Raw genomic sequence first — 26232 nt, forward strand, 5'->3', positions numbered from 1 at the left:
CAGCTTGGACTTTACGGCCTATAAAAGCTAATCTCCTTGCAAGGGTATTTTCAAGAAACTTGCTGCATTTTTGCTGGAAAAAAAAGAAAATTTAAACTGCAAGAAATTAAATTTCACTTGAAGGCCCTAAAGCCAACTAGCAGAGTACGATTTATTCTCATAAACAAATGCATGTAATAGGTCGTAAACAACAAAGGAATAAAATATATAACGTTGGAGTTATTGCTGATCCGGCAAAGGGTGATTTAAAAACGTAATTGCTTGTTATTTGAGGTCACTGTAAGCTCGTCTTCGTCTCCACAAAATAAAAAAAAATCTCTTACAGCTGCCTCATTGCACGTGATCAAGACGTGACGAGTGTAATGACACTGAAAGAACACTTCGATTTTCTTATGGCAAGAAATAAAAAAATCGTTAAAAGAAAGCTTGAAGTTTGAAAGAACAGTGACATGTCAGTTTTTAAGCAAATCTGCATAGGTCATTCTTGCATCTTGCCAGGGGATTCAAAATCTTTCATGATTTCCAACAGTCTGTCGTGAATTATTCCAGGAATTGGACGCTCAGACGGCTCAGAAACCCAGCACTGCTGCATCAGCGCCCAGCAATCGTCTCTGAACTCCGGGCGACACTCCGGTCTCACACCTGTAAAGTGTTGATTATTGAGATAAGCTTTCAATTATTTGACAAGCGGACAACACAATTTTAAGCTGTGCGTACAATCTGCAGGATATGTAAGTGACAGAACTAAAGTTCAAACAGACTACGTACCTTGTTTCACTGCGTTCCATAAATGGTCTTTCGATGACCACTGCGTGTATCGTTTAGGTAAGGACGTAGTTCCTGCGCAAAGATGCCAGAACAGAATTCCGAAAGCATACACGTCCACACTACTATCGTATTGGCCTGTGTGATAAATTAGGTCGAAATGAAGGTCAGAGTTCAGAATACTGATATTTTTGTTGATACTTTACACTAATGTCTTTTTCTATTGATTGATTATGAGAACATTTAGCCTCGGATTGAGAAAGCTTCTTTAAGAGCTTAATCCTGGCACTATTGTAGAAGCTTTGCACCGCTGACGCAGGTCTGGTCATCGAGTTTGACAGGGTGAAGTCCCGATTGATGAAGACAGTGTTGTTTGTGAATTATTCCATCCACTGGTAGCCGCTGAATGAAGAGCAGTCCTTGAAATGCGTTGCTCAAGCGAACACTCCGAAAATCGAACCAGCGTCGCTTGATCTTGCAGTTTCTTTGTTCGTGAAGTCCAGCGGTTAACCAACTGAGCTATTGCCGCGAACCAATGAATACAAGATTGCAAGTTAAATGGCTGACAGAAAACTAGGCCATGTGATGCTGACGATCGATCGTGCTAATGAAATGCGAGTCTTGTGTCAAACCTGAAAACAGCTCCGGTGGCATATGGACAGGAGTGCCCACGATGGAACCACTTATCATCGCTGAAGGTTTGCAGAAACCAAGGTCCGTTATTTTTGCTCTGTGCTTCGAGTCCAGCTGAAAATGGAAGTCAAAATCAAACCGGCGACTTCAAATCACAGTCGCATTTGCGCCATACACAACGCAATAGCATCTTAGTGAAGTTGACGGTTGAGGCCTTACCAAGATATTCTTTAATTTAATATCCCTATGAACCAAGCCTTGGCCGTGCAGGTAACGAATTCCTTCAATGACGTCAAGGGAAACCCCCATACGATCACGTTCTGATATTCCGTTCTGCAAACAGAAGGAAGAATATTATTTAATGTTGTTCAGAGTTGTGTTACATAAAAATTAGTCATAGCAATATAATGATGCAAATACTTCACACTTAGTATCCTATAATGGAATGGGGGTAGAAAAGCAAGAAAATGGCCTCGTATGATATTTAAACAGTCTCAAGGGCAGCGGTTCCAAACCTGGGGCTCACGAACCCGTCGGGGTCCGTAGGAAAGTTTCAAGGAGCCGTAGGCTAATGGTATTGGAAATGGGATAGAACTAAATTACTCTTTAAAGATGTTGTATTTATTTAAACGGAGTCTTGAAAAGTTAAGAATCCGAAACCTTGATATTTTTTTTAAGAGTCCGTCACCAAATAAAAGTTGAGAATCACTGCACCAGTGCACCATAGTCAAAGGCACAAAAAATTATGCTACAATTTCGTTAATAAGTGGTTTCAGTTTTCTAAAAAAATTTAAGACATAAAAGAAAATTGTTGAATTTTATATGACATGTAATTTCAAATTAAAATAAACACTTTCCTTATTTTGGCCAATACTTGTCAACATTTTAGTTTTCACACAAATACGTTCGTGAGACACGAGATGTTTCCATCTTGTTGCTGTAGAAGCGATTTCGAATGTATTTACTCGCTTCAGACCACAATGGAACCGTCTATCAACAAGATACTCCGGGACACATGCTTCAAACTAAACCTTGGTAATGGAAACAACGATGCAGAGTATCTCTTGTACGGCCTACAAGTTTGATTGCACAAACGTGATAAAACCGCACCTGAAGAGCGCGATGCAGGTCCCACAGCATTCGCTCCATGATCATGAGAACGGCTGGAGACCCAAACCCTTCGCCGTACGAGTAATCAACAACAGACCCAAACAACTGCACGATACGTGGATGTGGCGGTAGCCTACATAAACAATGGCTGGCTTACACACTGTTGAAAATTAAGTTTTGCTCTACAAGTAGTTGTAGTAATTTTTTTTCATATCCAATGTATCTAGGCTTATGTCCGGTAGGTAAAGGTTACTGTAAGTGGACGGGAAACTCAGGATGTCAATCTTCACATCTGCGACAATCAAATTAGTGTGAAAAAACACAACAAAGTATTTTAAACTATACCAGGTATACTTCACATCTGAAGAAGCAAATGACCTGTTTTAGCCTGATTCTGCGGATTCACTGTGAATTTCGCTATGATGAATTCGTTAATTGCACATGACTAGGGAACTGTGTTCCGAAAGCTAGTGCAAACCGCTACTACCACAGCGAACCCGCAGCATCAGTCTAAAACAGGTCGTTTGTATCCACATTTGTGAAGTAAACAACGATCATGGCGCTAAAAGCGAAATTCAATCTATTGTAATCTAGTTGCTCCAAAGTAAACTTCAAGAAGGGACACTTCTTTATAAACTGCAAAGAAATAATTATTATTCGCATTTCAAAGGCAATCGTTACTTGACACTGTAGTAGAACTCCAAGGCTAGATCGTTGAGGTGCTTTTGGTCAGGGGGAACCACCGATTTGACAGCGCATTGCTTGCCCTTGGCGACAGGTGCTGGCCATGACGAGCAAGCGAACACTACGCCGTAGCTTCCTCTACCAATCTCTCTGGCCGTGGAAGGAGCACCTGCATCGAGTGAAATTTATAACAGACACAAGTCAGCAATGGCCAATCCGTAGCCTCATGTGACTCGAAGTGGTTTCTTAATTTTCAAAACGTTGCTGCCATATTATTTCTTAGTTTTTGACGACATTGTGAGCTGGTGATTTTGGCTTCATTTCTTACTTTTGAAGGCTAATCTAATGATATCGGAATAAGAAATAGAGCCCTTCTCAAAAGACATTAGACCTGATGTAAAGAGCAGAATAGGATTTTAATAAACACTTAAACAAATTGATTTTCAAAATTTCTGGGCTTGTTCTGAAACAATTTTCCACAACATCATAAATTGATGACGCCCCTCCCCCCCTCCAAAAAAAAACTGTAAAATCACATGTGGCACTCAAGCACGATCCTGTACAGTGTACACTGTACAATCATGAACAGCGCGCATCTAACCCAGCTTGCACCATTGCTCTTCTTACAACGTTTCAAAGATCGGGCATATTATATGTCCGATCTGGATGGAGATACTCACCATACAATATTTCATCCAGTGCCGAACGGCTTCGGAGAGCAAGTTGTGCCACTTTCGGGGCTATCACCTTGGAAGCATTGTGAATCTCCTGCTGCTCTCGCCTGATGCGACCCTTCTGTCGTTCCTCGATGTTGTTCATCGCAGTCCGAAATGCTTCGTGGGACTTTTGCAACTGTAGCCTAATGATAACGGTCAAAGCTATTAAAAGTTATTAGTCAAATTAATTATTCCATAAACATTTTATCACATTTTCATAAGCAATCGTAAAAACAAAAACATCAAACAATATTCCATCATTTATATTTATACTCTAAAGAAATCGCAGTGGCAACAACGGTTCTGAAACTATTTGTCCCTATTCACTACAGCTCAGAGTAAGTGTTTTACAGCTTCATTTGCATGCAATCTGACAGTCAATTGGGTGGTGGTGAGCTACAGCAGTTTAGTTTAGGTCCCCATAAAATATTTTTCATGATTCTCTACCATTCAATATTGTAGCCTACATTTTACCGGAGCCAGGTTTATTTTACAGAGCGATGCATGGCCAATTTTTTCAACCTCTCCTTTTTGAATGTGTGACATTGCTTTTAATATAATTACTATTTCCAGTTTGATACTTTTGTTCATAGGCGCCTAAGCCGTGGGGGCCAGGCCCCCACGCATATTTCCGCGTGGGAGCAACTTTTTATGCTGCATTGATACATAAAACAATAGATGAACTAGCGATCGGCAGCAGGAAAACATTTTTAAATGCAAACCGCAACAGCTTCGCGATAAATAATCACTAGAACGAGTAGCGATGCTACAATCCCACCCCAGACAAAAAAATCTGTCATTTTTACATTGATTTAACGTCTGCAGACGTTGAATCAATGTAAAAATGACTGATTTTGCTGCCTGTGACATAGCAAAAATCTACCATTTTGCGTCGATTCAATGTCATCAGATGTTGAATGCACCCAAAAACAACATAATTTGCTACGTTGACGCAGCGTGCGTTTAGCTTAATGCGCTTGCAAACAGACTCGCTGTCGCTTTCGAAAGTCGAAACCTCTGCAGAGAATTGTCGCGGCAGTGAATCGCTTGCTGTGAAAATGAACTTGAAGTCTCGGCCCGAGGTAACCACTAGTCCACAGGGTTGTCAGACAGTTTTTGAGAAAAATAGCCAAACAATGTCGAAAAAAGGGCCAAACTGGGTAAAAAAGAACCACATTGTTCAATAATGTTAATAACGTTGTTAATAAAACATAATAACGTTAACAACGTCAATAACGTTACAACATTACAACAACACAGTCTACATTCTACAAGAACAATTCCAAATCTTCATCTTCTACAGTGTTTCCACTCGAATCTTTGGCATTGGCATAAACATTGTCAGCTAAACACTGTCTAAAAAATCATAATAACACTTTTTAGTCTCAATTTTCGAAAGACATTTATTTAAATAGCTAGTTTGATAGTATGTGCCAACTGCTTCCAAAAAGAGCCAAATATTGAAAACAAAGGGCCAAGGGGCCAAACAATTTTTTTGGGGGCCAACTATCTCTAAAAAGGGCCGAATTTCACAAATTTGGCCACAAAAGGGCCAATCTGGCAAGCCTGCTAGTTAGGGTGTTGCAGGCGCCCTATGAAATTTAAATCTTGGTTTCACCATGCTTACCTTTTTTGTGGTACTGTGTTTAGATCAGTAGACCACAAATATGAAGTTTCATAAATTTTCATCGACGTTTACCTCCACCGCCGAGGCCATTTTGAGGCCCAATTTTTTAAATTTTTCATGTATTTTGCCACTAGAGGGCAGTGTATAAGTTTTGCAATATTGGGTTATATTTAAAGGATGCCCTATGATGTTCTGAATTGTTTAAAAAAAAAATTGGAGAAATGGGATAAGTATATCCTAAAATATTTAAGTTTTGTCACTCATTTTTTTGCACAATACTGCCCCTAGTGGTAAAAAGAAAAATTAAAATATCTTGAAAACTACTCATCATATTGTTATGGAACTTGCATGCACCCCCCCATTTTCATGGGTAAGGAGTTTGATTTTAGAAATATTTTTGCAAAATATTACCACTAGAGGGCGGTAGTTATAATTTTGAACTATTTTCCTGTGAAAAGGCGATATTGTTGCATTTCTGGAGCTGTGCTTCTGAAGAATACAATTTCATGGCTTATGCACAACAAAATTTATTCAATTGTAAAGAAACTGCATGCATACCTGTACTATATCAATAAATCCAAACAGGCAATGTGAGTCTTAGTTAACACAATTTCCGCAAAGGCAGTTTTGTGTTGATAAATGACGTTTTCTAAGATTTGGTATCTTTCTTCAATCCTCCTCCACCGCTTGAATATAGTTTTGCAGATTTTTTTCTTGTTTTGCTACATGAAGAAAGTCGGATACCAGTTTTACCCTTCTTTCTGCTCTGTCATTACAGACTCTGAGTGCACTTATGATACCATTAGCAGAAGCATTGCCATCATCTATTTCCCACTCTTTCGGGTGTTTGACATGAAAAGTTGTTGAAATGTGCAAAAGTTCAAAAAACATTTTGCTGCTGGCATTTGCATAGGAGCACAATGACAATGAGTTATCATTAACAATGTCTGGCAGCTCTGGCTTACCGTATCCATTACCAAACCTGTTTGTAACCTGGCCATGGAAACTTGCATTTAAATGCAGCAGAGTTCTAGCCAAAGCTTCCTTTTTATCCATAGTGACTTGTTTGAATGTTCGTCCCATAGAGCCAATGGGATCAGCTCCCCAGTTACAAACCATGTGTGCCTACCTAAAGCTTTTACAGCAGCAATACTGATAGTTTTGTCTACTGCATCATAGCTTTTGATATTACTTACCAGTTGCAAATCTTCTCGGGGTGCTGATGCAGCAATTGGACAGTTGAACGACCATCCATTAAATTAATACAAAAGCACAAAGGTCAACAAATCACTCTAATTTTTGTATTTGTGACTTGAAAATGATTCCTTGCGGTAGAAAGTCTTACAGCATAACTATCTTGTAGCAATAGAGCTGCTTTCCCATCCACCTTGCTCGATGGACTGTACCACATTTCATGAAGTTGTACTGTCCACTGTTGATTCCAATCTACACCGTCGTCAGGTCTAAAAGTTCTTTGTAATCACCCCTCTGATAATTTTGCATATCTCTCTCAAACTTTATGTGCTTACACTTTTCTGCTTTGAGTTGTTACAAATTCTCCCAACTATTGAGAATTTTTGGTGTGCAGTACAGCTGCAGCATGTGGGGTTGCATTGAATCCTTTGTTCCGGAATCTTTCGAATAGTTCAATGCCTGGAGATCTTGACGTTTCCACTTACAGGGCTTCCCACACATGAGAAAGTATAACTTCTTCAATGTGCTTTTCTGCATGCTAGGCAGAGAAGTGGTTTGTCTAGCTTTATTTGAAAAAAAATGCATGCAGCAGAGAGATGGCTTGGAAAAAGTTTTTGGGTGTTGTTGTTTTAAATTTTTCTTTTTTTTAAGGCCATTTCTCTGCTGCATGGATTTCTCTCTGCTGTCCATCGAGCAAGGTGGATCTATTGCTATGAGATAGTAATGCTGCAAGACTTTCTACCGCAAGGAATCATTTCCAAGTCACAAATACAAAACAGAGTGATTTGTTGACCTTTGCAGTTTTGTATTTAATGGATGGTGGTTCAACTGTCCAATTGCTGCATCAGCACCCCGAGAAGATTTGCAACTGGTAAGTGACATCAAAAGCTATGATGCAGTAGACAAACTTATCAGTCTTGCTGCTTTAAAAGCTTTAGGTAGGCACACATGGTATGTAACTGGGGAGCTGATCCCCTTAGTTCTATGGGACATTGAGACAAACAAGTCACTATTGATGAAAAGGAAGCTTTGGCTGGAACTCTGCTGCGTTTAAATGCAAGTTTCCATGGCCAGGTTACAAACAGGTTTGGTAATGGATACGGTAAGCCAGAGCTGCCAGACATTATTAATGATAACTCACTGTCATTGTGCTCCTATGCAAATGCCAGCAGCAAAATGTTATTTGAACTTTTGCACATTTCAACAACTTTTCTTGTCAAACACCCAAAAAAGTGGGAAATAGATGATGGCTATGCTTCTGCTAATGGTATCATAAGTGCACTCAGAGTCTGTAATGATTCAGCAGAGAGAGGCGTAACAGTGGTATCCGACTTTCTTCATCTAGCAAAACAAGAAAAAAATCTGCAAAACTATATTCAAGTGGTGGAGGAGAATCGAAGAAAGATACCAAATCTTAGAAAACGTCATTTATCAACACAATAAAGATGCACAACTGCCTTTGCGGAAATTGTGTTAACTAAGACTCACATTGCCTGTTTGGATTTATTGATATAGTACATGCATGCATGCAGTTTCTTTACAATTGAATAAATTTTGTTGCGCATAAACCATGAAATTGTATTCTTCAGAAGCACAGCTCAAGAAATGCAACAATATCGTCTTTTCACAGGAAAATAGTTCAAAATTAGAACTACCGCCCTCTAGTGGTAATATTTTGCAAAAATATTGCTGAAATCAAACTCCTTACCCATGAAAATGGGGGGGTGCATGCAAGTTCCATAACAATATGATGAGTAGTTTTCAAGATATTTTAACTTTTCTTTTTACCACTAGGGGCAGTATTGTGCAAAAAATTAGTGACAAAACTTGAATATTTTAGGATATACTTATCCCCTTTCTCCAATTTTTTTTTTAAACAATTCAGAACATCATAGAGCATCTTTTAAATGTACCCCCAATATTGCAAAACTTATACACTGCCCTCTAGTGGCAAAATACATGAAAAATTTCAAAAAGTAGGCCTCAAAATGGCCTCGGCGGTGGAGGTAAACGTCGATGAAAATTTATGAAACTTCATATTTGTGATCTACTGAGCTAAACACAGTACTACAAAAAAGGTAAGCAAAATCCGAGAGGGTCGGGGCGCCTGCAACACCCTACTGCTAGTCCACTAACCAACGTAACAAGAGCTGGTACAAACCGCATTTCGCACACACGGCAGCATAATCAACACAATAACGGACTCGCGCAAACTGCATGGCGCACACACGTCCGTTGCCATAGAAACCCGATCAAAGGCGGGGAATATGCGCACTTTCTGTTTCATCTGCAACATGAAAACGGGCGTATCACAGCGAATTGAAACTTGAAAGCTGGTCAGCCATAAGTTGCGATATTGTAGTGAACAGGGAGCAATGTCAAGTCGAAAACTTAATCAAACGTCTCTCTGTAACTATTTTTCAAGGGCTGTTTACGGATGTCAGCAACTTTTAAATTTATTAAAGGTGACGTGCTGTTGAATTGATGTAAACATGAATGATTTTGCTTTCAACGGGTATATTTTCAAGCATATGATCAAGTTAGTATTTTCATTCCATTTACAGTATACCATTTAGTAAACCTTTTCGTCTCTTGTTTCATGCTAATAAATCTAGTTCGTTGCTAAACTTTATGTTGTGCTTAGCTTAAGGCGTCGCAGTCCATCAACCGCTAGCCAACGCAGACGCATAGCATGTGTTTTGGTCGAGCTTTGTTTATAATAATTAACGGTAGGTCGAACGTAGCGATAACTCCGAGTGTGGCAATAAAAGCAATCCTAGTGTGACGACATAATTACGTCATCCATCTGCGTGACATTTCGCTGAATTTACGTTGCTGCTGATGAAACACGCTTTCGCCCCCACGGCCAAAAAAATAGTTAGGCGCCTATGCTTTTATTAGTTAGGTTTTAGTGAGCAATATAAATTATTTTATTTTTGAATCATTATCGTTTACGGAACATTGAAGAAAGTACTGTGCTACCTACATTTGATATACCGACTACCTGCCATTAATAAGGATAAGCCATACCTTCCATAAGATATTCAAAAGCTAACTAATCAATCTTAAATCGTTATTCGTTGCGTTCAAACCTTTCTAGTTCTGCATGAAACGTTTGACACGGACTACAGCCTTCACAACACTGAACAGATAGTTTTCAGTTTTTCCATTTCCCCACGCTGACATTTGCAGACGTTGAATCAATGTAAAAATGACCGATTTTGCTGTTTGGGTCAGGTCGAGTTTCATGAAAAAGCTAAATGATAGACAAAATATCAAAACGTTCGTCGATGTCTTTTATCATGATATAAATTAGACTATCTTCAGCAAAAGAAAGTATATACGAATAGTAGAGCACTCACTGGAGTTGGGTACACATGTTTTTGGCCAGCCTGTTCTCACAGATGTTGTTGAGGACGTCTTCAGCCACTATCCTCTTCCAGGTGGCATCCCTGACCGAGATCTCCTTCCATGTTAACGTACGAAGCATCTGGTGAAAGCAAAAATTCTATGATTGTGGGGTGGGAGGGAGGCACTGATACAGTTTGACAATATCTTTGTGAAATTCTAAGCCGGAAGATGTTTTGAGTGATTCTATCAAAGTGCTTGTTCAAACAAGATATTTTCGGTCGTATTTTGTTTAACGTTGTGTTCCAATGTGCGCATGAATAGTTCACTTAGACTCACAAGTTGGAAAATATTTTTAATTTAATTATCACCCTACAGCAATGCAATGGCAGCACATTTAATCATACAAATACAGTCTTGAAAGAGGTTATTGGAATCAAAAGTATCGCAGTAGTATTGGTATTCAATACAGACCAATCACCGGGTTCAAAATCTTAAAATCAGAAATGAAAAATTTATCGTCTATATGTTATCGTTGCTGTTTTGACACGAGACGTTCTGGCGCAGGGGTGTTCTTGTCGCGAGGTATGTCACGAGAAGCACAATCAACAACTTCAATTTTAACGCAAGCAATCATTCCAAAAACAACCCCAACAGCAAGCTTTCCGACAAAACTTGTGCTCACTACAAAAATGAACCAGCGCACAGATAACCTTTCAAAAGCGTTTGATGGTGATTGTATTTTTGAAAGCAACAAAAGGGGGCAGCCGTCCACATACCTTTCGTATTTTGTCAATGAAAACCTTGAGTAAAGATGAGCTCGACTGGATGCTGACTTCAACGTAGTACGTTGCGTTCAGTATCTGAAAAGTAGGGCAATAGGAATTTGGAAAGCAATAGAAAAAAACGTGTGTTTTTATAAACTAAAACTTAATCATTTTAATTTGAAACACTTGAAAATTGTAGTTGAAGAAAATTAAAGAATCATCTTTTTCATGTAAGGTACAAGTTCAAGCACTTACGGTAAGTAAACATTCTTTGTGAGATTTCATGGCAACTTGTTTTGATTGTGCTGCTAATTTATGCTTGGACTAGACAAGAAACTGCAATACTTGCTTAATTCTACACTTTGCTGAGTTACTTTACTTTGCAATGCTTACTAGACTTTAGACTGAATGGTGAGACAGCTTTTGCACGGGCAGACACAATGGAAAGTAACAATACGTGAGAAGACGTTGGAAAACCAAAGTTGAAATACCAAATCTAAAGAGCCAAGTCAAAAGTTGTGTGCCCTGGATATATGAAACAGTACCACCCTACCCCTCCCATAGCATCTGATACTTAAATTCAGGCCATTCAAAAATATGTGCCGTTTTGTAGAGATGCGAGTCGTTTTTTTAAAAATAGGATCCTTTTTTTTGCACTAACACTGTCTAAAATTTAAATGTTGGAACAAAATTTGTACCTTTATTTCCCTGAAATATTTCTTTTGAAATAATCAAGACATTGATAACTTACCAAAAAAAAAAAAAATGCCAGTACACGTTTCATTAAAATCTTCTTTTGACTTTTCTAATGATTCATGAGGATGTGCAGGGTGATAAAAAAAAAGTAGAGATAAGACACTAAATTTGCAAATTCAAGTTTATTAAATTTAAATTGAAAGAACTTGAATTTGCTAATTTAATGCGGCACTCTCTACTTTTTTTATCGATAAGTTAACTTGTATCAGTCGACTAGACTGCAAATTCACCAATCAGACTTTACAGAACATCATACTACTCCATATAATAGGCCTACTCGTCATAATAGGCTATAGCCTATGCAATCAAAGAAATGCCAGGAATGAAACAAAAAACTAACAAAAAAAATTAAGACAAGTAACAAAGGGGTTGACTGTTAACATGGTCACCGCTGGGACCGAAACGTCCTCATCCTCGTCATTGGTAGCACTTGAAGTTGGTTGGTTTTGGTTCATTGATACAATTTTCTGAGCATGCGACTACACTTCAGACTTACAGAACTTAGTCAAAACTGCAGCAAACTAATTCATAGTAACTCATTTAGCAGCTATAATTTAACACTTTTTTGCAGGTCTTTGCTATGATAAATAAAAACAGTTATTACTTGAAGAAATGTATGAAACGATTGGAAATAGTATAAAAAACGGATAAGAAAAAAAAAAGATTAAAAAACACTTTTAACCATCCCTAGCCGTTTTACAGTGTAGAAAATGCTGAACTTGGCTGTCATTGCCTATTGAAATCAAGATATTTTTGTTGTGACGTTACATTAAAAAAGATTGCTAGAATGTGATAAGTTGGATTAATAATTTTTATAGGTGTCCTTTGCATACTGCACAAGTGCACATACTGGGTAAGTAGGTATTATATTTGCTATTAATATTACGTAATCATCTATTTAGAATATAGTTTTTATGCGTGTTGACAATATCGGAGTTTGCTTTATTTGTTCGTTTTACGTATTTTTTAAACTTTCTTTTTTGCATGTGCTAGCTGAAGATGCTATTCTATAGCGAAATCGATTTTTAATAAATTACACTAAGAGGTTAGATTGTTGTGCAAATGCCAGCATTTGATGAATGCAAAATAGCAGTACTATTCTTATGGAAATAAAAAAGTCAATAATGTGGATTTAAAAAAAACGAATATACTAATTATCCCTTCCTGAATCAGTATATAACGACCTCTTCTACTTTTCCTTTAAGACCCGTTTAAGTTGTAGATAAAGCTCCTTTACAACAAGCTCATTTCAATCATGAACTGGGGTACGTTACCCCTGACTGGTAAGCATTAGTCACCAAAGAAAAGAACTTCTTCTTTGCAACCTACCATCTTGAGGTGAGCGCTCGCATCATTTGCCAAGTCATTGGCTTCCTCATTATCCGCATGGGACAACTGAAGGCTTTCGATGCAACGGGACAGGGTGCCAACCATTGTTTCTCTGCAACGTTAGAGTATACAAGTTCACAAGCTTCATGCTAGACCCTTGAAGCCACTATAATGTTCAAGTGCATAATGAGTACAAAAAAATCTGTCGCGCGAAGTACGTATTGCTTTAAGGGCGAGGAATTTTTAAATAAGTAAAAGTACAAAATAGGAGTGGAAATAAAAAACTTCACCTTAAAACATCAATGGTACTGGCAAGTTTTTCTGCTGCGGCGTTTTTGATGTGTTTAAGAACCATGTTCTGAATATGGGCAGTCCCTTCGGTCGCTGATGTGTCTGATTCAAAACCTACAAGCAAAATAATCAGAGCAATGCTGCATTCTCCATGTGCATGTTTTTTCCTCATGTCAGATCTTTTCAGTTCTCATATCCCGCTGACTAGGCAAAAATTCTCTGAAAACTTAAACCTAGCATAGCAACTCGATTGCGAAATAATACAGAAGACTAAACACTAGTTAACTTTAGATAAATATTTTGTTGAATAATTTTCTTACATGGAACAACTGTATTTTCCGAAAGGTCCAAAATGTTTTCCTTCTGGTCAAGTTTCACTTCAGCTATAATTTGCTGAAAATAATTACAAAGATACAAATTAAGGAAAAGTGGGAATGTTTTCGGTTAAGCGAGTCAAGTCAGTGGTTTGCAACTTTAAGTGATGATGGTTGAATAAGAAATTGGCAGAGAGTATGAGCAATTTGTTTCCATGTAAAGTAAGTAAACATACAGTACAGTATCATTATTTCAGCGATTAAGTTACTGGACTTACAATACAATTTTATAAGTTTATTTGAATTGATTCGTTCGCGGGTCACCTTTGTGTACAACACCTCGAAACTTAGTCCCTTTGCTTTGGGCAGGCCAGCTATATAAAACCTCGTACTAGTAAGCAGCGTAGAAAGTATTGAAACTAGAGGTTTTTGACAGCAAACCCAAATAGCTAAAACGGTTTCATAAAATAGATTTTTGATACAAATGGCCCAATGCGATGTTTTTGATAGTCAAGCCAAAGCGGAATGGCCCGTTTCGGTGAGTCCGATCCCAATTTGGTGATTTTTTCAATTTTTTTTTTAAATTATCGGGTACCGTAGCCGAATTATCAATGCCGTTTTAGGGTTAGGGGTTAGGGTTTAGGAACTCACCGAATCGGACTCACCGAATAGTAGCAGACCCAAGCCAAAGATGCAAATTAAAACCAAAACACGTCATTAAGCCGAATCAGTATTTTCAGTGTACAGTTGGGGAGCAGCTGACTCGAAGACTATTATGTCACTTCGCTGCCTCCTGTAGTCTGTTGTATCGCATTTGTGATCGCAGTGTACTGTATGTTATCGCAATGGGCGCAAATAAAAACATACGGTATTATTATTATTTGTACTGTGAGTTGATCAACAGATTCAAAGAGGAAATACATATAAGCGTCTGACTTTCAAGGCAGACAGCATTGCTTTCACAAACGTTGCATCTGCAATCTCGGTAGACCGGAAGTGTATGTTTGGATCAAAGATGTTGCGAATTCAAGTACAAGTGAAAAACCGACGCAGTCAAGCTTTCAAAACAACCTTCTGAGATAGGAGACAATATTTTGTAAAGGAAGCAATAATCCATTCATGATCGCAATACATGCTATTTTGGCATCAAGAAAACAGCTTTTATAGCATCACAGACAAGCAAAAATGTATTTTATGAAGTTCTGTTGAATAATTTTATGTGGAAAGCCATTTGCGATGGTTTTATTTCATGGCAATTGCTAAAGAGAAGGCGGAGAACGTAAGTAACCAAAAACAATCAGGTTGTGACTGTTAAGTTCTTACCATTATCTTCGCTTGTTTGTGTGTGGCTATTTGAAGCAACTTCTTGTACAGTTGCTCTTCGGCTTGGTACGCAAAGAGCATCTTTTTCGGCGTAATCATCACGTTACGTGACAGTGCAAATGCAAGGTATATCATTTCATCCAATCTCCATTCGTGATACCTGAACAGAAAACCCGCGCTATCCACACGACCGAAGCATGGTGACTATGTACACAGGCCATGCCAACGTGCAAGTTTCAAATTTGTCTGGCGGCAGATTTGCTACATTGATAAAGGTCAGAATTGTTAGAAGTTGACAGTTTGAGTAATGTACTAAATGTAGTCTTTGTGTGGTTTTGGAATACTTTTGCAATACTGTTACCGTGCAACTATTGAACTGGGTTTTGACACTTGTGCTGGAAATCCAAAGAGCATATGACAACACTGGTAAAACAAAATATTTGTCTTTTTTTTAAAAGTAAAACCGGTAGTCTGGCAGTGACTTGAGATTTAGGCAATCACACTTTAGCAATTTGGTTTATTATAACTATCATGTAAATTTCGCCAAGAACTCAAAATCAAAATTACATTGGCCTCTGGTCATAATTATAGGTTCGCACGTTGGCAAGACCTGTGTAGAGTGTATACAGATCTCTACGGACCTAAGTCATGTCCACAATCTTGTGCAATGTGCATACACAAAGGACAATGCATTTAACACCATGCTGAACTCTCGTTTGGCAATAAAGTGAAAATTTAACGCATTGATATTTGTTGTAAATCCAAAGTCAATAAAAAAGTGTTGACACTGCCAGTCCGCTACAACTTGTTTTCACAAACCTCTGCTGCAAAAGGCACGTTTTGAAAGTCGCGATCTATGATTCTTCAAAGTCAATTGTTGCATACGAAACTAAATAAAAAAGTTTAACTCATATCCTAGTTTTAGTTCAAATGGATGTAAATGGTAAAGGTGAGTCCCACACTTGATCAAAGCATCAGGGGATGAGAAGATAAGGTTCTCATTGTACTAAGCCGTCGGCACTAATGAGAGTAGAGTGGACAGTCCCTTTCTCTCGGCCGCCTTTCCTTCAGCAACTATGCCTACACAATTTATGGGGTCTGCTACTATTCGGCGAGTCCAATTCGGCTAGTCCGATTCAGCGAGTGCCCTATTTGGCGAGAGCCCTTTTTGGCGAGTTCCCTCTTCGGCGATTTTTTGATTTTTTTTTTCAAATTATCGGGTACCGTAGCCTAATTATCATTGCCGCTTTTACATCGTTTTAACGTCGCTAAACGTTGAAATAAGATCCTAACCTCTAACCCCAATCCCTAAACTCTAACCCCAACCCTTACCCCTAACCAATAACCTCTAACCCCAACCCTAACCTCTAACCCAGTGGTTTTCAACCTTTTTGGTGGAACGGAACCCAATGAAACATTCCAAAAGCTCGAGGAACCCTTGTTCAATAATTTAATTGCCTTATGCAAAAAACATCGTTTGATTAATAAAATTAAATTAAAATACTCGTGTTTAGATTTATTTATATATGTACAATAGAAATACAAACTGTAAAAAACCTAATACTGGCAAAACAAAATGATCTCTAACACGTTCACGGCGATTTGACCCACCGGTGTACAAACGATTAAACTGTCTGAAAGAACTCCTTGAAGCGAAGAAAACATGTCGACGAAATTTGGCGGCAAAACAGAAAGTTAAAGGTAATCGCACCACAAGAAAACAACGAAAATTTGGGATCGCAGCAAACGTGTTAAAGTGTAGCAAATTTGTTAATAGTGGCAAACCTAACCAATATTTGATTATATTTAAACAATATGCAATGCATATAATAATAAAATAGACTCTCGGATTTGAATGTAAACTTGCGGAAACCCTAGACTTACTGGCGGAACCTTAGGGTTCCGCGGAACCCTGGTTGAAAGCCACTGCTCTAACCCCAACCCCTAAAACGGTAGGGGCATTACATGTCAATCCATCAGGCCATGTAACCCACCATCTCATTTTTCTATATAAAGTTTACAAGCAGGTAGAATGTTCTATTCTGAATCCAAAAACGCTTGTTGGAATGAAATTGGTCAAGCAGAACAGAAGTTACAGTCATTTGAAAATTGATTGTTTTTGTGACCGTTCATCCGTGACGAGACGCTCTTTAATTTTAGTGTATTTTTAAATGGTTGGTATATACATTCTACTTAATGAAATAAGTTGCAACTATGTAAGATTGATGTATTTGTTGTTGTGACTCCAAATGTGCACTTAATTTGTTTTTATCCACATGGTGGCAGTAAGTATAAGGAAATTTACTGGATGCACTAAAAATCACTCATGCGTAACGGTATTTTCAAAAGGTTGTAACTCAAAAGGGACACGGGACAGCACATATGAACTTAAATTTGGTGTTGTCGGAAAGCCCTGAACCAGGAGATTTAGCTGTGAAAAACTCGTTTTGTATATATATTTGATGATATGGAGTGTATAATGTGATTGGTAAAAATAATAAAATATTGATAAATTGTTCCTGATAGCCACTCCTATATTAGAAGTGGTCTATACTGTACATGGGTCAAAAATCCTTTTTTGTTATTTTTCACTGCAGGGACAGTTTTTTTTTCTATTCTATTTAACCTATCTCAACATAAAATGACAAAAGTTTTGATCTTGTATCCAAGAAAAAATTGTGCAGAGCAAAAATCCAAAATGGCCGCTATTTTCTATGAAAAATCACATTTTTGGCCACAACTTCCTTATTTTGGGGTTGTTTTCACTGGTTCTGGTGCCCAACCCTATGTTTGTGGGGTCAGGCAATATGTTAGTGCATATCAGAAAATTCACTGACAATTGGAGGTTGACTTAATACTAATTTTTGACTAGCCGAATTGGACTCGCCGAATAGGACTTGCCGAAACAGGCCATTCCGCAATTTATGTCACCCTGGGTAGAGGCGAGCGCCTGAGCAGTGTTTTTCAAAAACCAGCTGAAGCCGGGAGTCAAACCAGAATTGCATGATTCTTATTCTCTGCGCCATCCCACCGCCAAATGGATGTAACATTCATAAATAAGTAGAAAAAGGAACACATAATAAAGGTATAATGCAAAACAGACACCCAAAAACGCAGCCTGTTGCAAGGGATTGCTAATTCTTTCACCAGGTCAAACTACCATTAAACTTACTTGTTTAATGATTCAGCAGCTTTGATTAAATAAGAAAGGGTGTTTTTTCTGACAAACGACACCAAGGTATCATGAAATGATTCGTCGGCACCTTCATTTTTAAACAGCACACTGACGGGATGGTGATGATGAGAATCGAAGTTCTGTTCCGTTTGAACTGTACTCGGCGAGGTTTCTTCACTTTGGTTAGATTGGGCAAAGTGAAAGCCCATGGACTCTAAAGTCTCTTGTAGATGTGGAAAGTTAAAGGTTAAACCCTTTTCAAAGTTCGTTTCATTTTTCAAACACAGTGGTACAGCTTGGAGACTTCTATCCGAATGTAGTCCATGAGAAGTGTTTTCTTCTTCGGTGGCAATAGATGATTCACAGTGCTTTACGCAACAACACGAGATACGCTCTCTCATACCGTTTTCAAGAAAATCATTGTCTGAGACTGCATTGCATGCGCAAGTCTCTACATCAACAGCTGCTACTGGTGATAAACTAACCAGATTTCTTTCTGGTTTACAGTGTAAAAAAGATTCACATTGCACTTGGTGTTGCGTAGGTTCTGATGAATCCGATTTCATCCAAAAGAAAATTGCACTATCCTCGTAAGCTTCATTTAAATCGGTAAGAGTCTTCATATCAGTGGAAGATAACGTATAAGAAGATAACGTGTAAATAAAAATTGGTATGACGTTTTGTAAAAGTTTTTTAAAGGGGCATTTTCTTGTTTTGTCTGTGCACATATCAAAATCTTTCAAAAGAATCTGCAATAAAAAATAATTATTATCTTTTGGTATGGTATGGACTCTAGATAGCTTCGTAAATGCATCCTAGCAACAAATAACATATATAGTTGTTCTTGAAAACACCAAAAATGTATGCAGATAAAATTAGTTTGCGTTCTTCTGGTGACTATATATATGCAGACTTAGATAAGATAAAAATGCATACTATAGAGGACATGTATGTATATAGTTATGTAGTTGTGGAACTTAGATAATTTAATGTATGCAGACTTAGATAAGATAAAAATGCATACTATAGAGGACATGTATATAGTTATGTAGTTGTGGAAAGGCAGTTACTTTCTTGCAACAATGATTCAAAACACATGAAAAAAAGTTTGATTTTGTAGAATTTAGAACCTATATAAAAATATTTTCTTAAAATTGTGCGTAACAACATTTAATATAGATAAAAAAAACTACACTTATCGACTAAATCTAACGTCATTTTATCTAGTAGTTTTTACGAAAAATTTCTCATAGCATGATACTAACATATATATGTACAATCATAGGCGTCGATTTTTTCTTAGAAGAGAGGAATTCTGGGTGGGCAAGAGTTTTCAAACAGATTTCATTGAATGTGTGTTTGCAAATTCGCAATGGTTCAGTCTTCGAAATGAGCATATTTTTACTTCGGCAAAAACGTTGCCGAGGCCAAACGGCAAAATTTGAAACTGCCTCGGCAATTACTGTAAATATTTATTAGGAAAAGATTGTACTAAAACATGTAAAACGAGAAGCGAAAAATATACTAGAGTAGTCTATTACGAACGCATTGTTTGATTTATTGTGGTGTAATAATACCAAAAGTAGTGATAAAGCGAGCAACGCGATACGCACGCTGCTACGGTAATTCACGTTAAAAAACTCACCGGGAGGGGAAAGTAAGTTAATTTTGGGTTGATTCAACGTTCGAGTCAGCACAAATCGATTTAATTTTTCCGGCGGGTTATATTGCGTAACAACAATGCCCAATAAGAAATTTACGTTTGTTTTACATTAATTTCGACATCTAGCGATGTTGAATTATCATAAAATAACGTGAATTACTCAACCAGGTACAGGTAACATATTAATAGCTCCCTGCGAGAAGATCGCCTCGATTTACGTAAGCTTATAAGCCAACATAATTTCGGCACAATTGGGACACTGCGAGCAACACAAAGTCTGTTTGATGAACTAGTCAGAATCGGTATCATCAGATGCTGAATCAGCTGGACGAGATAACGGAAAGCGAGGCGCAACAAGGAGTAGATGCTTACAATAATTTGACGTCTACTGGAGTTAAATCAATGCAAATAGCAGGCCTTGAAACAACTTTTTTTTTCCGGCGGCCAAACGTGTCCGACTGAAGCAAGCTGTTCGGCGGCCAATCACAAGCACATGGCGGCCATCGGAACTTCGACACACATTTTTACTTCGGCAGAAGCGAAAAATATACTAGAGTAGTCTATCACGACCGCACTGTTTGATTTGTTGTGATGTAATAATGCCAAAAGTAGCGATAAAGCGAGCTACAAGATACGCACGTGGCACGCTGTTGCAGGAATTCACGTTAAATAACTCACGGGGAAAAGTGAGTTAATTTTGGGTTGATTCAACGTTCGAGTCAGCACAAATCGATTTAATTTTTCCGCTCGGTTATATTGCGTAACAACAATGCCCAATAAGAAAGTTACGTTTGTTTTACATTAATTCGACATCTAGCAACGTTGAATTATCATAAAATAACGTCAATTGCTCAACCAGAAACAGGTAACAAATTAATAGCTCCCTGCGAGAAGATTGCCTCGATTTACGTATACACTAACATAATTTCGGCACAATTGGGATACTGCGAACAACACAAAGTCTGTTTAATAAAGAACTAGCTGTCAGAATCGGAATCATCAGATGCTGTATCGGAGCACGAGGTTGTCGCGTCATCACTGGAATCAGACACATCAAGAGGCTCATAGCTTGGCTGTAAATCTATACCGTCTTTGCCGTTCGCAATGAAGCGTCCACGTTTTGCGGCTTTCGGGCTTTGATACCACTCCACAGGCCTCTTTTTTTTTCATAAAGATCCATCAGGGTGTTGATTAGGGAATAAATCTATGCTGTGCCATAACGACTGGGAGGAATGTTTAACCCTAACATTACAAGCGCTCGTGTGGCCTCGGCATTTTCATTGCCGACGCTAATTTTGAAAACTGAATTTATCGCATCAATAAAGTGTATTGTGGTGTCACTTACATCCTGCTTATGTCAGACATCAGCTGCTTGGTCAATCAATAATGTTAACAATTCAAGCATAGACAGGGTGTATTGTGATTTATCGAGTGCTTTAACTCTTTTCTAGTCCTTTGTGATTATAAGTGGCAAAGTACTACTACTTTATTTACAAGGCCGCTTGTGTAAAATTTTCTCGGAACTTCATGGCGGACAAATGCGGCCGACGGAAGGGCGAGACCCGGCGGACAAAATGTCGGTTTTTGTAGGTTAATCGCGGCGATGGCCGCCTTCAGTTTCGAGGCCTGAATTATAGGGTGATATTTTTATAAAAGATTCTCCCAGCTGGGCACGTGTCTAAGCGCCGTCGAAGTAGGAAGTAACCCAAATAAACCATCCAGCAATAGTAAGATTGAACATTCTAGTCTGGTGTAGTCTAAGTAAATTAGTTTTTTCTTGTAATCTTGTTGTCCTTACAATCACCTCGGCAATTGCCGACGCTAATTTCGAAAAGTGTGGTTAGTCTTTCTCACAAAGACTGCGTTTAGCGTCGCTGCAGCAATTAAGCTTTAATAGGTTGGATGTTTTCTTTCTTGCATCTTGCGATCTTATGAGCGCTGCTAAACTAAACAAACTTCTTTTATGTTTTCCTTTGCGACCTAAAAAGCGCGTGACTCGTGACCTGTTATCTTTAAAGTGGCGCCTTCGGATTTGCCGCATTTGTAAAAGCGATTGTTTTTGGTACGTCTTTAGTTTGTATCGGTTATTTTATTGTCATGTTCATTATGATGTCATATTCACATTCCCTTACGCTGACCGGGAACTGAAGTTTGATTGTGACGTAACGAAAGTGAGACCATTCGGAGAAAAGATCAAATTGCCGACGCAAATTTGGAGAACAGATCAAACGTGGCTTTCTCTCACCAGGAATTGCCAGCTGTGGCAGTTGCCGTAGCAACAACAATGCAGTGCGTACCGCCGTTTTTCCATGCAGCGTTGTTACGGAATTGCTTTGTTCTGTCGGATACCTAGCGAGAGACATAGCGTAAAACAAGAAGTTGCGCTGCAGTTGGTTGGATAGTCCAGCGTTTAAGAAAAACGGAAATAATTGTAACGAACACTTCATAAGTGGCATGAAAACAGGGTGGGCAAAACATATTTTACCCACCCTCGTTTCACGGCAGGGTGGGCGTCGCCCACCCTGCCCACCCTATTTCGACGCCTATGTGTACAATTAACACAATAAGTGGCATTTAATACAACAAACGAGTGCTCAATGCCAAGCGCAATGCTAAGCAGAGCCATTTCAAGTAAATGAAATCATTATTACCAAAGTAACCAGCCAAATGTGTCTAGTTTACCTCATTGTGGTACAATCTTTGGCTGTGTAGGCAAAATGTATTTTCATCCTCATAGTTCACCAATTATAATAAACAAAATGACTATAAACTAAAGTTTGTTTGTTGCATAGAGTTTGTTGCGAAAAATTTTAGAAAAGAAGTAGGCTGTGCAGAGTACCGTGGCTCAGGTGCTATCTCAAATATATATTCCAACACCAATAAATTAATAAAATTCTGCATGTATTTGATGCTATAGTATATATAGGCTATCAAAGTGTAATGTCTTTTAATTATGTCTCTTGTAGTGTTTTATGGCTTTTACAAATATAAAAAAGTGTTTTGTAATCTAACTACTGCAAATTTCCTGCCCAATGCGTGGCACTGGCATCATTGATTTTTTCACAACCTTTCGAATGGTATTAAAAGCACAATGCCAAAGCTTGTTAACAGATACCTACCTGTGTATTGCCTTGAAGGATTGCAGCTTCAAGAAGAATTTCAATGTCAGCATTTTTGATTTCCTCGTCAACATCATGAAATTTGCTGTTTTCATCCTATCATTGAATATATTCACAATTAAATTGAAAGATTAATTCAAAAACTTGTGTCTCACTGTACTATCAAACCGTTTAATTTGATATGCTGCATCCCACACTCAGTTTTGGGATGCAGCAAAAAGTTATAGAAAACAGATAACTAATTGGTTTTTAGTTAACCAATTAGTTGCACACTGATTAATCACATAATATATACAATTATATATATTATACATAAATCGTTTTATCACAAAAGATTGCTAAATCTCCTCCAACTAGCCCATAAGATGAACTGATTCAGGTAACTATGTGAACACATACAAAAGCTTGGCAAACTACCGATACACGATTATCTGGTTTTATCTGCACCGAGTAGGATTTGAATAGAAGCAAAAACTATGAAAGAGAAAGATTCAGTAATATTAAAATGTAGAGCATAATATTTAAATTTTCTAAGATTATTGTTAAAAAATTTCATATTTGTTTTCTAGATATACTACTATTTTCAATTTCATTCATTTGCCACAGATTTCAGGAGCAACAATGGTTCATACTTAATTATTGGGCCAGTCCATGTCAATTCAACCAATGAGTTAAACACCACCGTCACCAAGTTGACTAAAATTTGGCACAAATCATAATATTAATAAATTTAGTCATGAAATCTTAAGTTTGCGATACAATCCCAATGCTATAGTTCTGTGGATAGCATAGGCTCAAGAAAGGATGTTTCACTTTCTCCAAACAAACGTGCAGCACATCTGACGCGCTTACATTTAAAATCAACACAATAAATATCAGTAGTAAAAGTAAGTGGAATAAAATTAATTCACTCAAAAGATAAAGCACAAGATTTACTCACATCTAAGGGGAAGCACTTGTCAGCAAATTTTGATAAACTTTGACATATATCAATACTGGCATCAGTGTCATCCATCATTGGCAAAACTTGATTGTTAGAAAGTGTAAAAGTTCCATTCGACTTGCTGCTGTGCTTCAAATGTACAGTACTAGCCTTTTTAATCCATGACGCGTTATGAACAGGCAGGATTTGCTTGTGCAGTAACCAGTTTACACACTAAAAGAAACATAAACACAATAAAAGTAATACAAGTACTTTTTACTATGCTATTTTATTTGGAATGGCCCGTTTCGGTGAGTCCGATCCCTTAACGGGGGATTTTTTCAATTTTTTTTTTTTTAAATTATCGAGTACCGTAGCCTAATTATCATTGCCGTTTTAGGGTTAGGGTTAGGAACTCACCGAATCGGACTCACCGAATAGTAGCAGACCCTATTTTATTGGTTTATAAATTATATTAGAAAAAAGTTTTGCATTTTTATGCAGTACGGTATAAGCTAAATAGTGTACTTTCGATACAGCTTTGTGCACCGGTAGGTTTAAACAAACATGCAGCTTATTTAAACCGGCAAGACAGGTCTTCAAGCCAAATCTTGCATAGTAACTAGCAAGACAGGAAAGAATTCAGTGCTTACTAAAAGCATCCCATAAAATGTAAATGCTATACGTTGAAATATAATTAATAATTTTATAGTATAACTTAAAACAAAAGCAACATCTAAAGTACCGGTACCTCGCATTTAGTTGCATAATTATTCCCTAATATTACAACAGAAAGTTTATTTTGAAGTGTAGTCCGCAGCTGTTTGCCATCAATACTCAACTTTCTGTTTCCTTCTAAGTCTGCAACAAAAATCATCTCTTATTATTTGTTCACATTTCCAAATATTGCTCTTTCTTATAAACCAATAATGAAAATAAGGTGGTTTGATAAAAGTTAATGCCACTACAAAAAAAACACAACAATCGAAAATAGATACCGGAAAAAGTGACCAATAATAATAATCACAAACAATAGGCTAATGGAAAATTATATGGTAGCAGGCCTCGAAACTGAAGGCGGCCATCGCGGCCATGGCCGCGATCAACCTTCAAAAACCGACATTTTGTCCGCCGAGTCTTGCCCTTCCGTCGGCCGCATTTGTCCGCTATGAAGTTCCGAGAAAATTTTATGCAAGCGGCCTTGTGAATAAAGTACTTTGCCACTTATAATCACAAAGGATTAGAAAGAAGTCAAAGCACCCGATAAATCACAATACACCCTATCTATGCTTGAATTGTTAACATTATTGATTGACCAAGCAGCTGATGTCTGACATTCGCAAGATGCAAGTGACATCACAATACACTTTATTGATGCGATATATTCAGTCTTCGAAATTTGCGTCGGCAAATGGCGCATTAGCGTCGGCAATAAAAATGCCGAGGCCACACGAGTGCTTGTAAGGTTAGGGTTAGACATTCCTCCCAGTCGTTATTGCACAGCCATAGATTTGTTCCTTAGTCAACACCCTGATGGATCTCTATGAAAAAGAAAGAGGCGCGTGGATTAGTATCAAAGCCCAAAAGCCGCAAAACGTGGACGCTTCATTGCGAACGGCAAAGCCAAAGACGGTGTAGATTTACAGGTGTATACGTAAATCGAGGCAATCTTCTCGCAGGGAGCTATTAATTTGTTGCCGGTATTATACCTGGTTGAGCAATTGACGTTATTTTATGATAATTCAACGTTGCTGGATGTCGAATTAATGTAAAACAAACGTAACTTTCTTATTGGGCATTGTTGTTACGCAATACAACCCGCCGGGAAAATTAAATCGATTTGTGCTGACTAGAACGTTGAATCAAGCCAAAATTAACTTACTTTCTCCCCATGAGTTATTTAACGTGAATTACTGTAACAGCGTGCGACGTGCGTATCTTGTTGCTCGCTTTATCGCTACTTTTCGTATTATTACATCACAACAAATCAAACAGTGCGGTCGTGATAGACTACTCTAGTATATTTTTCGTTTCTGCCGAAGTAAAAATGCGCTAATTTCGAAGACTGTATGTTGATGCGTGTCAAAGTTCCGATGGCCGCCATGCGCTTGTGATTGGCCGCCGAACAGCTTGCTTCAGTCGGACACGTTTGGCCGCCGGAAAAAAAAAGTTGTTTCGAGGCCTGGGTAGCCTATTACAATTGACAAAATGTAAGAAGACTAGTTAAACTGGTAAAAGTCATGCAGTTTCACAATATAAATTTGTGCTTATCATCATCATCATCATAATCCATCGTCGGTTTGTTTCCCACTAGTGGGGGTGGCCGATTGTTTCCGCGCAGCAATTGTTTTAATCCCTTTTCTCCATTTCACCCTGTCCCTTGCATCTTCCTCCTTCAGTCCGACTTTTTTAAATTCATCCTTCACTTGTTGTTTCCACGTTCTTCTTGGACGACCGCGTTTCCTCTTCCCATCCACCTTTAGATCTAGTGCCTTT

At 38.1% G+C, this 26232-nt stretch overlaps 1 protein-coding gene across 1 annotated transcript; it reads right to left on the reverse strand.

The window, feature by feature from the left end:
• Positions 1–63: 63 nt before the first annotated feature.
• On the reverse strand, positions 64–24688 carry LOC145766951 (dual serine/threonine and tyrosine protein kinase-like). The gene is made up of 17 exons (XM_082578668.1): positions 24488–24688; positions 23755–23970; positions 22815–22910; positions 18030–18781; positions 14858–15017; positions 13541–13613; positions 13220–13334; positions 12930–13041; positions 10857–10940; positions 10092–10219; positions 3873–4051; positions 3190–3361; positions 2509–2641; positions 1618–1731; positions 1398–1512; positions 769–903; positions 64–642 (listed from the first exon to the last, which is right to left on the reverse strand). The coding sequence occupies exons 1-17, from the start codon at positions 24611–24613 to the stop codon at positions 479–481; spliced, it is 2874 nt and encodes a 957-aa protein (XP_082434794.1). The 5' UTR covers positions 24614–24688; the 3' UTR covers positions 64–478.
• Positions 24689–26232: the final 1544 nt, after the last annotated feature.

The sequence above is a fragment of the Aplidium turbinatum genome, chromosome 3, assembly GCF_918807975.1.
Source record: "Aplidium turbinatum chromosome 3, kaAplTurb1.1, whole genome shotgun sequence".
Taxonomy (NCBI): domain Eukaryota; kingdom Metazoa; phylum Chordata; class Ascidiacea; order Aplousobranchia; family Polyclinidae; genus Aplidium; species Aplidium turbinatum.

Excerpts from the sequence above, each read along its gene's own strand:
- LOC145766951 (XM_082578668.1), bottom strand. The coding sequence starts at position 24,613 with ATGATTTTTGTTGCAGACTTAGAAGGAAACAGAAAGTTGAGTATTGAT. Across the intron at positions 15,018-18,029 it reads GCTGCTGAATCATTAAACAA|GTATCACGAATGGAGATTGG; the intron begins GTAAGTTTAATG and ends TTTTCTGTTCAG. Across the intron at positions 3,362-3,872 it reads ACTGGATGAAATATTGTATG|GTGCTCCTTCCACGGCCAGA; the intron begins GTGAGTATCTCC and ends CACTCGATGCAG.